The sequence below is a fragment of the Sturnus vulgaris genome, chromosome 9 (genome assembly GCF_052056855.1).
Source record: "Sturnus vulgaris isolate bStuVul1 chromosome 9, bStuVul1.hap1, whole genome shotgun sequence".
NCBI classification, from domain to species: Eukaryota; Metazoa; Chordata; class Aves; order Passeriformes; family Sturnidae; genus Sturnus; species Sturnus vulgaris.
Genome location: NC_142251.1, coordinates 6,298,643 through 6,316,867, shown reverse-complemented (window position 1 = coordinate 6,316,867; position 18,225 = coordinate 6,298,643). Strand labels below are relative to the sequence as shown.

General features: G+C 35.0%; 1 protein-coding gene across 1 annotated transcript in view; it reads right to left on the bottom strand.

Moving 5' to 3' along the window:
• The window catches only part of FAF1 (Fas associated factor 1), a 152,808-nt gene that overhangs the window by 70,125 nt on the left and 64,458 nt on the right, over positions 1–18,225 (bottom strand). The window contains exon 8 of the mRNA XM_014870659.2: positions 3,607–3,693. Coding sequence (XP_014726145.1) covers positions 3,607–3,693 — 87 coding nt within the window. The remainder of the gene's footprint in view (positions 1–3,606; positions 3,694–18,225) is intronic.

The window sequence follows — 18,225 nt, the reverse complement described above, 5'->3', positions numbered from 1 at the left end:
TAACAGCAATGCTAATTAGATCATCCATAAACATTTGAGATTTTTTTTATAGCCCAGAATTCTCTATTAAATTCAGCTAAGGAATGTCAACCACATCTGCTACAGCCACCACAGAAGGGAAGGTGGTTCTGCTCACAGGGGACAAAGGTGGTTGTGTTCCCAAGGGATGATGCAGACCCTCGAGGTGCCAGTGGCAACGTTTGTCCTGCCCGAAATGTGAGTGCTCAGCACCACAGCTGAGGAGCCTGTCAGTGTGCACCTGCCCAAGCAGATATCCAATGGCTCACCTGCACCACGAAAAGTGGAGTCACTTGATGTGAGATGAGGATTCAAGGTGTGGACCAGCCGCAGGGCACAGGGAACAGAGCGTGACCAGGCTGGATGCTGAGCTCCCCTGGGTGGGATCTGTGTGCCAGGGCACAGCTACAACACCAGGCACCTCATTCCTGCCTTTGACTCCCTCCCCTTTCCCCTCCTCAAACCTCACCTTAGAACTTTCACAGCTTTTTGATGCAGAGATATGTTCCAGTTTGACAAGCTCACTTACAAAGAAGCAGGATTTCTCACTGCTGCGCTGCAATGACTTAAAACAGTGAACCAATTCAGAAAAAAACCTGCAGCTTAAATACTAGAAACAAAAAGCAGCAAGAAAACCACATCTCTCCTTCCTCTACTGGGTGTTGTTCTGTGCTACCAAAAAACCACGGAAATATTACAGAAAACAATTCATGCTACTGAAATAAATTAAAAGCCAGTGACCTCATGGAGGAAAAAGAGTTTTACCTCAAACATACACATGTAAAACTAACACCCAAAAACTCACCCATACGTATAAATAAAATAACAATGCTTCCCTGTAAAAACTGTAACTAAATCATCATCTACAACTGATCTGAGATATTTTTTATAGTTAACACATATTTGAAAATTGCTAATTCCACTTGACACTAGTGATAAATACCAGTGAAAGTCTAGAATTTCAACTAATAGAGCAAATAACAAACAAACAAACAAAAGAGTAAATTTCAGAAATCTTACTAAATTATTCTGGCACGGCTCCCATCTTACAAATTCTGTAATGCTAAGATTGTTACAAAATCCAAAATAAAAATTGAGAACATACTGTGAATGTATTTAAAGTAAGTTATAATTAAGGGGTTTTTTATTTTCTAGGATTATTTTCAAGACTTCACTGTATCACCTGATGCTATATGAGCAAAAATAGATAAGTTAACATTTGGAATATATTTGAGTTTTACTTACATAAATGCATTTTTTAAAAAAAGAACGAGTTAAAACTCATACATTTACTTTGAACTTTAATGAGCAGAACAGATATAATTTGGACCATTAAAGTTATTCAAACTCAATAAAAACTAAAACTTGTCCTTGCTGAACGGTGAAACGAGATTTGCACGGCCTGTGTACACCTTGTTTCCCACAATCAAATTGTCACAGCACAAAAACATTCTCCTGCTTGGGGAGTTTTGATACCCATTTCCCTGGTGAAAGTGTGCTAAAGGATGTGAAAGAGTTATTGACAATTCATACAGTATCCCATATTCCATTAGGTAGCACAAGCAGAGAACATATCTTAACTCTGAAGGGAGATGAAGCAACAATGTTTTAAATTACTATTGACTCCACTAAATTTCCTGCTAATGTCAGAAGACTGTAGTCTGGCAGGTTCATAAGAGACTCAAGATGATACAGGAATCCAATTATGCCAAGTCTATTTAGTTGTCCTGTTTGCTAAGCCAAAGGTTAACGAGAACTGCACTGAAAAAACCTCCTGTGGTATTACAAAGTATTTCTTATGCTGCATAACATGCAAATGAAAAAGTATTTTAATCAAGTCTTTCTTTAACTCCTTAATTGCAATGGGGTACCCTACAAAACCGCAAATTAAAAACTCATGATGGAAAAAGTGATCTTAAAAATTTGCCACTGAACTCAAGAGATCATCATTAATTACTAAAGTAATTATTACCGAATGGTTCTAATTTGGAAAAAAAAAAAGTTCAGATCACAGGAGCATAGATAGTCATTGCTATCATTAAATCTTTATAAATAGTAAGCTAGGGCCTCTAATTTTAGACAGAAATTAATTGTATTTTTGTTGGCAACACACTCACATCTGTTTACACAGCTGACAAGTTCCAGCTCCACCAGACTCCAGCAGTGAGCTTTGAGGACTTGTCTGCTTCAGAGCAGATGACTCAACATTCACCAATTTCATTAAAGATGAAAAGGGGAAAAATTCACCTGCAACAATGTCACTTGCAAAAAAAAAAGACTTAAAGCAGATTCATGAGTTTTACATATGTGAGGTATCCTATTTAAAAGAAAAGGAGGGGAAAAATGCGTAAAAACCGAACAGCTGTAGGAAAACAGATTAAAAGTGTTGAGTTTCCAATTCTTTTTTTGGGCTAATGTAAACTAATAAAATGTTAAAATGGATCCACATTTCAAAGACTGTAATTACCACATGACACCATCCTGTTATTTCAGATCTTACATCTGCTGGCTCAGATATGCCCTCGAATACATGGACTGGGTTTTACCCACCTTTCCCAAACCCACTGTTGCTGCAAACACCACCACAGACATATTTTGCAAGTACACTGGAAATTCCGACAACTTTTACCTTTTGTTTTTGTTTTTTTTAAATTGGCATAAATCCTTTACTCAGAGCAAAAAAAGGAGCAGTCATATTCAAACAGCAATTCTCCCTTTACAAGAAGAGAGCAGAAATGGACAGGAAAGTAATGCATGGCATTGGCAATGAGTAAGAAAGCAAACTCCAAATCCATTTTCACTTTGTAGAACATTCAGGTTCAACCGAATACTTATTTTTTCCACATTTTTTTCAGGTCACAAAACCTACATACAACATAACTACACAATTATTTTACTCTTTTAGGTAATTTTCAGTGAATTGGAGTTGTTTTTCTGAAGAAAGGCAGACCTCACTAGCTGGCACTGGGAAAAACTAGCAGAATAAAATTACCTGAGCAAAATTGAAAGACATCCTGCAAAACACACTGTAAAGAAAACCATGTAAGGAAGCAGGTCTAATAACTAATGGGATAATGCAGGTAAGTCCCACAATTTCATGAATTTGTGGGCAATTCTGAGTCAGTGGATTCTGCCACCAGTGGTGACCCCTGACTGATTTCAGCAGGAGCAACTCCTGCTCTGAAGCCAAGCAGAGGCTTGAGCATGAACTGGGTGAGCTAATATACTATGAAAAATACCTAGAGGTGCACTCAGAGCATACATAAAAATCAGGGTTTTTTTTCCTGAAGTTCAATCACTCAATAGACTTCAACTTCCAAAATGCTGCACAGCTTTGCTTCAGTCTCGAATGTCTCCTTTTTGTCTGAAACATGCACTGAATCTGACACACAGCAATTATTTATTTCCCTGAGCTCCAGTCACTTAAATCTTGAGCATTTGTATCTTCCACGACAAAACTCTGAATGTGTGTAAGGTTAAGGTACTGCATGTGAGACAGTAAATGCCACTGAGTGACTCCAATATCAAAAATCCATGTCAAACCAGCCTTTTCTAGGAAGGAATGAGATGAGAAGCAAAGGAACTCACCGAGTCATCTGTGGCAGAAGAAGGCCAACCTTCCCACAGCTGGTGACGGACAGGGATGCTGGTCAGGTCATACACATTCCGCTTTACCTGGAAAAAAAATTAAAATAAAAATAAATCAGAACTTGCTCTAAAAAAGGCAGCCAAACAGAATCGTTTTCATCACAGCCCCAAACTTTTTATTTTTTCTGGTTACTGTAAAACCAGTTCCTTCAACACTTCCTAGATTCAGATGTGGTCAGCAGGTTCACACACCCAAAAGTATTTGAAGAAACTGTGTTGAAGAAAAAATAATTAAGATCTAAAAATTACCATTCAAAATGATTGCTCATTACTTGCAAAAAAAGTGCAAAAAAAAATTCCTAACACAAAATTTCCAAGCAAAAAGTATTACAAAGTAATGAAAAAAAATTAAGGGAAGCAGAAGGCAATAACAAAAATTCTGCTGCACGGTTTGCTGGTTCATTTTCACCTGAAAATATTGGGCTAAAATCTTAGCAGATAAGAAATACAATGAGTTTTGCATACGTTTCTTAAATGGAGTCCAAAAATAAAGATTAGTATATTAAACCTGAAAATATTAATTAATAAGGACATTTTCAATGAAGACAACACATTTCAAATATTTATTAACAAAATGCTAAGTAACAAATTTTTACATCAACTCTTTTCTCATGCTATTAAATCAGAAGCTGCTACTGTTTATCATCTCATATGATGGTTAACAGAAGGAAGGCAGGGAGGGGAAAAAAGAAGAAACAGTTGAAAATTTTGAATAAAGAAAGAATACCACAAAATACAAGAGTTATAAAACTCTTTCCATGAAAACATTACCACAGATAGAAAACCAGGCAAGTTTTATCAGAGATTTTGTGATAAACAATTACTTAAATCACAGAAATAAGGATTTTGATACTTAAGATAGAGAGTGATATCTTAAATTCTGAATAGTGTCTTACATCTGAACATAAAGACTGCACAAACAATGTAAATACTGCCCAGCAGGACCATAACTGTGAAAATAAAATATTCCAGTGAGTCATGGTGGCTTTTCATAGGAATCACAGAATGGTCTGGGTTGGAAGGAACCTTAAATATCCTCTCATTCCAACCCCCAGCCCTGGGCAGAGACACCTTCCACTACACACCAGGCTGCTCAGAGCCCCATCCAATCTGCTTTATTTTTATGTTTGCCTTTCATAAAACTGCTACATATGGGAACACAAGGTCCTCCCACATTTGCAAAGGTCTAGGCAGATCCCAACCACCTCTACTGCATCCAGAAAAACATTCTCAAAGAGATAAAAATAAGATTGGACACTTCTAAATAATATTTTGTATGACCATTCCTTAGGCAAAATATCCGAGCAAGTCACAAGTTCTGCATCCTGGTCCTGGCTCTGAGAGGACTGCACATTGCAACACTGACAAACACAAGCACCCATTAAACCAAAAGATATTAAGGCAGATGGATAATATTTGACTTAAAGCAAATGACAAGGCTACTCCAAAAACTGTCCTTTGATGCCTTCTTTAGATTTTCTCTTGCTCACTTGTCAACAGGAAAGAAACAGCAATTAATTGTGTTCTAACTTCTGCTATGAGAATTACTAAAAGTTCCATGAGTGAAAAAACATTGAATTTATTATATTGTAGGTGTCAGCAGGAGAAGATCTTTGAGCTAGCACCTTGCCTGCAGTCTAGTGCAGCTACCCTGAGTTAACAACATTTTCTGAACAGAAAAATAGTTTGCAATAATCAGAAAGAAAACTGGAATTTGCCAAAATGGAAAATGCTAACATAATCCATTTAAAAGTTTCATATTCTAGAAATGAATGAAAGATGATTCTACTCTACCATTCTAGGAAGATACTACAATAAGAGAGGCATTTTATATCATTTGAACCTACCTATTAATCAGTACTTGACATATCTTCAGCACTGAAGCACAGTTGAGGTTTTACTCCATGGTAAAGTAATATAAACATATGGAAAGTACACATGTTCCCTCTAAAAATTATCATTTATTTTTAGTACAGGATCTATATGAAACATCTGGCAGTAGATTTTCATCTAAAAATATTTTTGCATAATGAAATAGCACCAAAATTCTTTTCCTGGATCATCTTTCGAGACAAATACTCCATGGACCCTTTCTTTTAAATTCTCCACAACAATAAATGGATGAAGAATACATCTGCAGACATTAAGCAGTGAAACAATTTTCTAATCACTGTAAAGATCCTAAGGAGAGTGAGAGACAAGGCAAGGATTTCCAAACATAGTCTTCCTCACCAATGTTGATTTGGTCCACATTCTTCAAAAGATTCTTAATGGCACAGCCACAAGGTTGTCAACAAATACCCAGACCTGAGAAAATCCAGGGCATATTGAGATCCAACACAAAGTACAGTGCTCTTACTGGATTTTCAGATCTTCTATTCAATTATGGTTGCTCTTTCTCATTATTTTTCAAACTAGGAGTTATTTCATGCTAATAAAGTGCCCTTAGGAAAAACTATGAAGCACTGTCTCCCATTTCTGGACAGATTTAATACACAGGCTGTGCAGATAATAATTCCAATACTATCAGTTTAAAGCTTTCTGAATATAAATATTCTGCACAGCTGAGTGGAAAAGAAGAACTTCAACTTATTCTCCAAGAGTAAGACATGATACTTCCAACTCTAGAGTCTGTATCTCACTAAAGAGCCAAAGTGAGACCATGTGGGTTTCTTACCTGGACATTTCAGTATCATAACAAGCTGAGCTTGGATTTTCAGCTCAGCTTTGCATTCACTATATGTTTTAGAATCATTAAGACATCTCTCCATTTTTTCCTAAAGCTGGTAAATTACAGGTACACATGATAACCTTTATGTTAATATTGGTTTTGTTCAGGAGGTTTTGCAGGGAGACTGACCTGGGAACTATGCTTCAATTAAAAAAAAAATTACAACAATATTTTAACTAAAAAAATTAAAACAAGAACACCGAGTCTTTAAGACACAGAATACTGAAGTATCTACTAGCAATTCAAGTGGATTTCATTTCAGTGCTTCCTCATAGAGTCCTTGATGGCTTTGTAAAGAAATATTGCTTCATACTGACCCCACAACAACCCAAAATGTAACAGTCCTGACCTTAACAATGATCACGAGAACACAGTTGTTGGAGGTTTAGTTTTCTTGCCTTAAAAATCAGGATAAACTGTCTCTGTGAAATATTTATTTTCCAGCTACACACCAGAAATAATACTATTTTCACAGTATAAAACTCTAAAGTGAGCTATTTTTAAATAACAAGTGAAACTTATTTACAGAAACATGGGATCAATAGGACTACATAATATTGTTTTCAAAAAGCCTTCAGAAGTAAAAATAAATAACTCGGAAGTCACATTCCTCAAATTCCCTTTTAATTCCAAAGTACAACAGAAAGGCATTATGAAAAAAACAGTATTTCCCTTCTTTCATTAACTCATCTGTAACTGCACTGAATTCAATAACATTCCTCTGCTATTCTAAGCTTGAAAGGCATGCTTGGGGTAAAGTGTTATGTTGGTATAAAGCACAATGCCAGACTGATGTGCTGGACAAAAGTGATCAAAGTTGAAGTAATTTTAGCCAACGCACAAGTATTCTGCTGCATTATTCTACCACAATGACATCTGTTGAGCAACTCGTCGCAGAATAAACCAGTTGTTACAGGCAGGCCTGGCTGGGTAGGGGACCATGTAAGACTGATTAGAGTAATGTTTGATTAAACAAACTGCTTGAGTTAAGATCATAACTGGATTTGGAATTCATGCCAAAGCAGTGATCTTTCAAACAACAAGCCACAATCAATTATTTAAGATAAAATAAGCTTGCTTTTAAATAATGATTTGATTTTTGGTTTCTTTGATAATTAGAACACTATTACGAAAGCAGACTGTAAAATGTTTTAGAGATTAGAATATTTACCAATTGAGTACAGAAAACCCCCTTTCTTCATTAACTGACTTAATTTCAGTTTAAAGCAAAGAAATCCATGAAGAGGAAAAGGTTCTAAAGATTCATGTAAAGCAGAACTGTGAACTGCTCCTTCACAGGGCCAATAAAAATCTACAGCTACACTCTTCATGCAACTGGAAAAAGTTAGCAGAGTAAATGGACAAAGTCTGTGTTAAGGATTTTACTTATAAATTCACTTGGCATTCATTGAGAGGAGAACCAAAATCTTTATTGTGTAAAGCATACTCTAAATTGCAGTGCCATCCACTGAGCTACATTTATTGGCAAACTTTTTGGTCCTGCACTTTTGATCAGTTTGAAATACGAATTGGTGGCATTGTCTTTGTGCAGCCCAGTATGTCTTTTCATAATGCTCAAATGCCATGGTGACTGGCACATTACTATGGCAGCCTCCCTTCAGATTATCATCTCCAGAATATAAGAGATCATTTAAAAACAAATTAAAGGCACATCTATTTGGTTTCACTACTCAGCTGTAAACAGTATCAATACAACCATTTAAACAGAAAAAAGAAAAAAATAGCCCATATATTTTAGATGCAGTCTTGGAAAATGATGTATAATTCCTGCATAATGCTCGACCTTGCAGTTATACATTGATGCTGGAAAACCATGTGAAGTTTTACCTTCAACTCATTTTCACTGGTTTTAGAAGGGAGTTATAATATTAAACAACTTCTAATATTTTAAGAAAACCCATATGTCAAAGTAGCCAACACACTCAGGAAACTTCCCAGATAGAGGCAGTGTTATCTTCCTATCTTTCACAGGTTTCTTTAAACAGATAAACACGTTGCTTTGAAAGCAAGGTTAAACGCAAAAGATGCACTTGGTTTACAGATATGAAGCAAATCCAACATTCAAAGTCCTGCCACATTCATATTAGTAAGAACAAAGTGAAGGAAAATGTACCACAGGGCAAAAAGTCTGTACCAGGTACTGTGATGACAACAACCTTCTGGTGATTGCACTCAGCAGGAATAAGCAGCTATTTTCTCATCTCTGAATTAGAAAAATCTGAAACCTACTCTCAAAAAACAAAGATTTAACACTTACTAAATGATTTCAAAAATTAAATTTATGCTGAATCATTGAAGAACTGTCATGCCTGAATCTGTATCTTTGAATCACAACAAATCACAAGAAAGTTTAACAGTAGTTTCCCTCAGGCTGTTTCCCACTTATGCAGGTACAAAGTTAAGTGAAATAATGTACATAATGAACTTTTGTTAGTCTTATTATTAAATATAATTTATGCAAAGCTGTAAACTGGCTGAGATGCTAAAGACTGTTCCAGGCACATAGGCAGCATGAAAGACAGTGCAAAAATGAGTGCATGAAAGGCAGACAAAAGGAGCAATAAAGTCAGAGGACTGTGAGGAATGTGGAATGTGAGTCGGGGGATGCAGGGAAATGAGATCAGATGCAGACAGTCCAAGGTTGCACGGGGCACTGATGGTACAGCAGAAATCTTGACTTTGACATTGTAACAGTGAAGAAGTCAAGACAAGCAACCAAAATTTTTAGGGGACAGCAATGATATGGATGGGGCAGTGCCAGAAAGAACTCCAAAGTAAGCAGAAGCATTTTGGTGAAGAAAGATGGAAAGAAAGGAGGCAAACCCAGCTAAAGTGACAAAGTGACAAGCTTAAAGTTTATAGGTGAAAGCTTTTAACATATCTGCCAGGGAAATTCCAACAGATAGCAAAGAGCACTGGGAATCTGGCAGGAATAGATGGGAAGCAGGAGCAGAATCAAGCAAGTTTCTAAACACAGAGAAATATCAAAGGTGGTATTATGGTGAATTTGAAAAGATAATGACGTTATCAACACCTACGAGGAAAACTATCGGTTAGATAAAAGGGTGATTTCAGTTAATTGTGGACTAACAAGAATTATTAAAAATACAGAGATGCAAAACTAGAGAGAAGGAATTTCTGAATCATCACCTCTGCCACAACCTATTGCAATATATTTGGTTCACAGTGACAGAAAACCAAGAAACAAACAGAAGTTAGGAGGGAAAATAACAAACCAAAAAAAGAAATCCATATTTTAAATGTTCTCATAGCAGAGAAAAAGGATTTTGCATTTTATCAGGAAAAGGATATCACAAGTCAAAGGAGAAACTGAATTTCTTAACTTTAAAAGTAATTTTTAGCCAGCTACCCACAGGGAGGATATAATCACACACAGTAATGTAGTGCACTGTGTGAGCCACCACTAACACCCAAACCAGAACTTCATTTTACTTTACCCAAGACTCATTTAAGAGAAAGGTTCTAAGTCTGCTCCACTCACTATTTTGCTTGTGTTCTTATATTTCCAACACATAATACAATAAACTACACTAAAACATAAAAAAAACCCCTATTTAAATAATCAAATTTTAATTTTAGTGTTAGTTTCACTTTAGAAATAATAGTGCAATTCTAAAGACATCAAATGATAACCAGCCTCTCCTTCTAGCAGCTGACTGAAGTTTAAATTACAGAATGCTTCCAATTAATGAATTAAGATGTCAGGATTGGGGTATTTTTAAATAACAGCATCTGCTTGTTGCAGATTTTATACCACTGAAAGTCTCTAAGGAAGACTCACTATGCTATTTACATTTACACATATTCAATTCACTCTGTTGTAACCGAAAGGAAAAAATACATTTCCAATGTAAATATTTAAAATCTATACTGAATGCAGAAGAAAACCTCACCTGCCCGAGCCTATCAGCCAAAAGTCAGTCATGATTCAGCACTTTTATAAAATGCACAGTGTCTTTTACTAAAATACATTTTCTAATTAATTTTTTATTCCATATATCTTCCTTTAAATTACTATTTTTGCTTTTAATACCTCTGAAAATATTCAGGTCTGCAGTTATTAAATTTTCCCATTTAGTAGGCTAAAGCTTTGAAACAATGCTTCCTGTTTAATGCAGAATAGAAATACATTCTATTCTAAAACAATTCATTTTAATTCAATGTCTAAAATACATTACTTGCTCATTCTATTATGACAAGTAAAACTGAAACAAAAGCACCAAAACATACATAGCTCATGAAAGTGGGATTCTCTTTCCTCTCAGCAATGTTTCATTTTCTAATTAAAAGCAATATGCATTTTCAGGCCTTCCCAAAGGGCCCTAAGAGAACTTGAATGTCCATTGTACATCAGCCACATACAATTCTATGCCAAGTTTTTGTGTACATTTTCCTACAATTAAACATATTTCATGGACAGAAATGCCACTAATGCATCCAACTTTTAAGTGTATGGAACAGTGTTTGAACCCAAATAAATCCAGTTTAAACTAAATCAAAATGGGTTGTACTGTACTGTAGTACTCAATAAATACTGGGCCAGTATCTTCATTAAAAGCTCGGTGAAACAGTTCACATTAACTCAGATCTGGTAAATAATGTGCAATTTTTTGGTGACGTTTTGCTGATAAGAGTTCAAACCAAGATTATATAATATTAAACACAGAGCAAATGTATTTTCTGATGTTTCCAATTCTTTCATTTCAGTATTTAGAAGAGAGTTTGAAGTGTATGAGTTTTGCCTCTCATTGTTGAAAAGGTGGAGTAAGAACTTCATGTATCTAGGGATTAAATGAATATTTTAATGCAAACACTACATTCAATTTCAGAGAAGAGGCAAGGAAAAACTGGTAACTGCTCTGACAGATTAAGGTAAGTAAATGCAAAGTTAATGTGTTACTTGGCTATTATGTATTTTATAATGGGAGAGGCAGGAAAACTTTCAGGAGAAAGAATCACAGTAACCTTAACAGAGAGATGATTCACCAAAAGAGCTTAGTAAAAACATCTCATTTAGGAGAAACATCTCATTTAGGAGAATAAGGCACTAAATATGAGGAACTAGCACCACTTCCAACAAGGCATGTGGATTTTTACTCCCCAATCCAGCACTTACAGCCTCATTCCCCCAGATTTACACCTATCATAATGTGTCATCAAACAAAATCCAAAAACCCCCAATTAATTCCATTTTATTTATATCAATTCTTGATGACTACAGCTACTCCAAATATCTTCTGTGAAATACTACTGGCAAACTTTAGATGTCCTAAATTCAGAAAATAAACTGGTTTTTCCTTAGCTAGCTGGCTGTGCTTTGTCCTGTTGTTCTCCAGCTGTGACCTTCCATGACACCACCTACTCACTTCACAGCCTCATTCAGCAACTTTATTTCTGAGCTGTAACACTTATTCAAGTAATTTTTGAAATTTTTGTCAACAGGAGTTATCAGAAGTTCATCCAGTTTGGGAATGACCAGGTTATTTAAAAATTCATTAAGTGTAATAACATTTAAGACTCATTACATTTTCTAAGTTTTACAAAGAAGTGTTTGGCAGTTTCCTTTCAGCAATAGAAGTAATATTGTGAATAAATGATTTTCATAGATTTCACAATTATTCATACTTCATCATCCCCTATTTCATTAATTTGAGTTCATATTTTAAATCTCTTTTAAACCAACCCCTTCTTGGATGTAATTTGACCTTTTCTAATGGATCTGTGCCAAGTGTGTATCTTACCATTACAATCTACAATAAAATGGCTCATTAGGTAATACTACTATAATTTTCCTTAAAACCCACAAATTTTGGAACAGAAAATAAAAGCAAGGCTACAGCTAAACTTTACTGAATCTTCTGATGTGTGAACTTCTGATTGCCTCATACAATACATATATGTGTGTGTATATATACATATCTACAACATAATCTGAAAAGATGGGTGCCCCAAGCACATGGGATGTTCCCTCAAATACTTAGCAAGATATTTTTCCAACCTCAGCTTCCTGTCCAGATAACTTTGAGAATTAATCTGAGCTCTCTTTAAGCTACCAGATACTACTTTTGCCACTGCCTTGGATCAGCCTTTTCATGGGCTGCAGCATATAGCAAATGTTAAGTACATTCACAATATTGTATTATACACTATATTGAAATTCTATATACAGATGTCTGACTATCTTTAAAATGTGGGTTTAGTTCTCAATGCCTCAGTTTTCTGACAGCACACATGCATGTTTTAATTCTGTAAAATAAAGAAACCTCTTTGCTAATGTCCATCTTTAAATCCCTAAAATCAGCTATCCTTCTAGAGCTGCATTATTGCTAAATGCAAGATACAATCTTCTGAACTTGCTGCAGTTCCTGGATGCTGCTATATGGCCTGCACTGTGCAAAGGTTCAGCTCACATAATTATTATTATTCATTGCTTGTAGTGCCTAGGAGACCTAATTGTGATAATCCCCTCTGAACTTTAAACTGCGTGACCCTTTGATTTTTTTAATAGAAGGTTAAAAGAAGAAACAAATTCCTATAGAAGAAGAAGGGAAAACACATTCTTAAGAAATTGGGGCAAGAGACATGAGTATTTAAAAAAAAAAATTAGCAGCACACAAGCACGAGGTTGAAATGGGGTATGAAAGAATTAAGTGTGAGCTAGCTGTGACATTAGAGATTGAAAGGAAGATGTGATTAGGGTTAAAAGAGATCAAACAACAAAGACTTACTGCCAAAACAATTTTACAAATTTATTGGAAAATGCCTTAAACACTTCTACTAACAAAATAAAACTGCTGATAATATCTGAAGTTTGTTTGTTTGCTTGTTTGATTGTCTGACATGCACTGACACAGAAAAGATACATTTTGAAGTCCTAGCTTGTTTTTCCATTCAGTGGGAATGGTCATTTGAGAAAATACCACTTATTAGCTACCTAAATGACCCAGCACTGCTCTGTGGAAACTTTTAACTGACCTCTAAGCACACTGTGAAAGACAACAGGCAACTGCTCCTCAGGCACCCATTACCAGATCACCAGCAACAGGCAAATACTCTTTTGGCAAAATATTCAGTTGCAATATGAAGGATAGATACAGCTTCTAATATTTTTACCCCCAAGGTCCCAATTCCAGTTGATTTTATGTCCTGAAACATTGAGAGATTGCCAAACACCTTGATACTTATTGATCATGAAGTATGTGCCAAGAGCATTAACTCTGATCCAAGCTATTCAAAATTGCTACGAAAAAATAATTTCAACTATTGAATACACATTTGGTCCATCCTAACATCTCTCAGACTTCCAGAAGATACTGGCACTACTGGGTAATGGTAAAATATGAGCTAAAGCTGGGAAGTAAGAAAAAATCTTCATGTCTGTTACATAGGTTTGGTCCCACCTTGTCCACATCACTTGTGCGTATATTCAGTTATAGCACTCGTGGATACAGTCAGGCTCCCACTCATGAGGACATGAAAGATTATTACTTATTATTAGAGTCTGAATCATCACTGGAAATAAAAAGAGATGTGACTCTTGCAGTGGAAAGAAAATTTATTACATTTTCACAGCTGTCATGCTCAAGACAAAAGAAAAATTTAGACAAATATATTTCTAGTCAAACACCTTTATCCTCATTTAAAAAGTAACTGTCTGCAACATCCCAAGCGTAATAAACACATAAATTTGGTCACTTCCCTACTTGGGAATATTCAGAGGTTTCAAAAGTAGTCACTTAAACCAATAAATGGTAAAATAAATGGTCATTTTAGGAACTAGTAAGAAGAATAGAAATTAAATGTCCAATTCCTACCGCATTTAATCAAAATTAAGAGCACCATTTAGATACATATAGGGAGAAAGGGGGAAACACCAAAACCCAACCAAAAAACTCCCATTTAAAAGATTCTTTTCACTTTGCTTCAATGGTACTACCTCCCCCAAATCTCAGATTATTAGTCCAAAAAATACATGAATACATTTCACTAATTAACAGAATCTTCCTCCACTCCTACCCAACTACATTTTAAAATCGAAACTAATTCAGTTTGAGTCTTAAAAAATGCATAAACCACATTTGCTTTAAAGCAATCCTTATTTTTAAGTGATAAGCCTACCAATTTTGGTGTAAGAAAGAGAAGAACACAAAATCAGTATTTTCTCATCTGTTTTAAATTGTTCTCTAGACAATTGATAAATAAGCTTTTGGAAGAGACCAATATTTTCTTGCTCCTAGAGACAACATATAAAATATTTTTTTATTTGAAGTAAAATCTGTTCCAAATTTTTCTAAATGGTCAACAATTATAAAGCATTTACAAATTTACACATTATATGAAAAATAGTTCAATCTATTAACTTTGTGATGCAAAGTACCACAGTCATGCAGCAGGTTGGGAAGTACTTTCACATAAAGAAATTCTCCAATACCTCTATGTTCAGTGTTTTACTTCTCTCTTGCCTCCACTTTTACACCTAAAGGTCACAGTAAACCTGCTGCTTAGTAAAGAGAGTTGGGCAGACTCTCTCTGCAGCCCTTTTATTCCTAAGGCCAGCACACAAGGTGCAGCTAAAAAAGAAGGTGAGTCACAGATATAAAAGGTCTTGTGCATTACATTAATTCCCCAAAGCAAAAATTAAGTGTAACCTGCATTTTCTCTGAACACTCTCTGGTATTATAACCATAAAAAGAGAAGATGGGTCATCCAGAAACCCATCAGTAACTGAAGTGCTGATTTGCTTGGTTCATTTCAGTAGTTGGTATCAGGTATTTGACAGACTTTTATGTGAAAGCTCTGTAGGAAGTCAGCTCTTAAGTAAACTGTGACATCTTTTCTCTAACTATGAATTTAATAAATTCTTTGATGTGGTTGTATTTATATAGATACTCTATTCACATTATTCTGAATCCAAGTTAAACTATAAAACAATGTTCATTGAGCTGTCAGTCAAATTTTTACTAACAAAAACATTTTTGGGTACTCCCTCCATTTCATCATTGTGTCTACCACATCAAAACTTCTTTAGGGGTTTTTATATCAACAATGTTCAGAAGGAATTGGAAATTTATTTCGGCTTTAACAATGGAAAGGAATTGCAGCCAAACCTTCACAGTGGGTTTTAAGAATATCAACATACACACATCAATTACAAATACAGTTACTAATACTGCTACATTTAAGGTATATGCATGCAAGGTGCCCAATTATACTTTTAATAAGCAGCTCTCCTATATACATATACATTTTCAGAAAGAGAATTCAGTCTATTTAACAATTCACTAACAAAGCTATTCCTTAGCTCATCCCTGCCATAACCTGCTCTATTCAGAAACATATGGGAAAAGACATTAAATAACCAGTGAAAACCATGGACTTCTGGTATTAGTGCTACACATTGCATACCCCTATTCATTATTCCACCTCCCTTGTTTAATCTATCATTAAGACTCAGTGACCCTACACTAAATTTAAAGCAGATCCTTCCTTCCTCCCATGCCTAAATTCACATACTTTTCTAGTTGGGGATGCCCTCAAGTATTAGCCACTCTACAGGGTTTCTCTAATCTCAGCTCTGAACTATGTTGTGCTATAGAAGCAAGAAATTGCTGGTTTACATCTTTAACTATGGAATCTTCCACCCAAAAAATCCCCTCCTTTACTTAATAAGATAGAGGAAAATCCTTCATGTAGAACATATTTAACATGTTTAAAAATTATATATTTTGCTCTATATGATGTAGAATAAACGTTACAAAGTATATTATTTTAAAGCAATGCTTCCCTGAACTTGTGTCCCAAACAGAATTTCATTGGAAACAACTTTGAAGCTTTCAAAAGTTTATTGTCACATTGTAGAAAAGCTAGATCTTTATTAATACTCAAAGTCAATGTGAAACAGGTTTCTAATAAATAATTTTTTTTAAAAATAAAGCAAGAAGATGACCAAATATCAGGTATTAGACTTGCTTTTGTTTTTTAACATAGGAACTAAAAACATACAAAAATATTAAGATCTCTACCTCTGTTTTTTTTTTTTTGACAGTTTTCAGTGTAACAGTAATAGCAGTACAGGTGAAGACATACCATGAACTTTCTGAATGAGGGCCAAGAATCTTTATTGTTGCCATCTATAGCACCTGCCTATTATAGCCCTGCCTTCCTCTTCCACAATAAGGTGAACACTGATCTACACCAGGATTTTGAAAAGTTAAAGACACTAAAACTGGGAGTGAAGCAGAGATGAAATTCCATTGAGTCAACAAAATTAATCAGGCAAAAGTACAATTCAAATATAGATTTTTATGTCTACCAAATGAAACCATACAAATTTGTTTTGGTTTCATGAGTAATACTACTTTTAGTGTATTTAGAAAGTTTTAGCCACATTTCCTCAAAAAATACAATAAAGTTGAAAAAAGCAGCTGCAAAACCTGGACATTAAGCCCATTCTGCATTATCTCTGGCTCTTCTTTCTTTAATTTAAGTCTTTTCCCCAAACAAGTCAGTAGTTGAACAAGTACACATGAGTCATAAGTACTTACAGAATACAAAAAGTTTATGGGAAAAGCAAATTAGTAATGTTCTAATTGTCAGGTTATCAGATAACAGAAAAATATTAGGAGCAGTTAAAATAAACACACTAAGCCAAGAGGAACACTAGAAAACCTGAAGTCTAAGTTCTACACAGGTGCAGACATGGGAAGATGAAGGGAAAGTGTTACTGGAGAATGAAAATAAATGAACTCTAGAGATCAATTTGAAGACAAAAATTATCTGTAAGCTCTCAAGTGAGGAACCTATCTTCACAAACAGCAAGACTTCTATGAAGAAAAGAAATGCTGCTAAGGCCCCAGTCCTGCAACCTCTAGTTCAGGCATTTTTCCTGAACTGGAATGGCTTCCAGACCTGGACTGTCTAAATTTAAAACATAAATAGTCTACAATATTGAAATCACATTTCCCTTTAGAATTTCAAATTATTAAAAGAAAATGACATTATCTTGCTCCTCTAAGAGGAGTGCACAGCTGAGTCTCTCTCAATGCAATTTATTTTATTTTTATTGTTATTTAGTTTATTTTCTGTCTCTTCAACAGCAGCCACTTCATGAATAGTCTGGTCTGAGTGACCCAGAAACACACAAAGCTGTTTCATGATGGAGGAGTCAGTATTTCTTGAATATACAACTAAATGCAATTTCATTAGTGTTTGACCAAAACACTACAGGAGTTACTTCTTCTGCAGATTCCAGTCTTTACAAAGCTCACCATTCATTTGCTGCAGAACAACAACAGAAAACTTAATGATCACTTCAGAAAATGAGCTAATATAAAGCTATTCTGACCATTTTCACTATTCTATTGTGCAAACTTGTCATCTCACTGAAATGGAAAGAGTTGAATAAAGGTTAACTTAATTAATTAAACATACATATTATTTTCTCCACACTTTTCAGTCTTAGCTTGACATGCAATTCTATATCTATTAAATAAGCAGTGAACACTATTCCATTTAATGAAAAAAACCCTTAAATTACAGATTAGTGAATCTAAGCAACTAATTTTCCCCAAAACACCTCCAATACTGCACAGAATTAACAGAGTCTCCATCAGAATTCCTTTATCTAAAATAAAACTAGAAACTATGTATTACAAAACGAGATTCACAGATAACAAATATTAAGATCTGAAAAGATCTATTCAGCTCAAATTAACACATTTCTATAAATCAAAGCAAAATTCATCCTCACATTCATTCCTGTTACAGAATTGTCACCTCAATAGCCA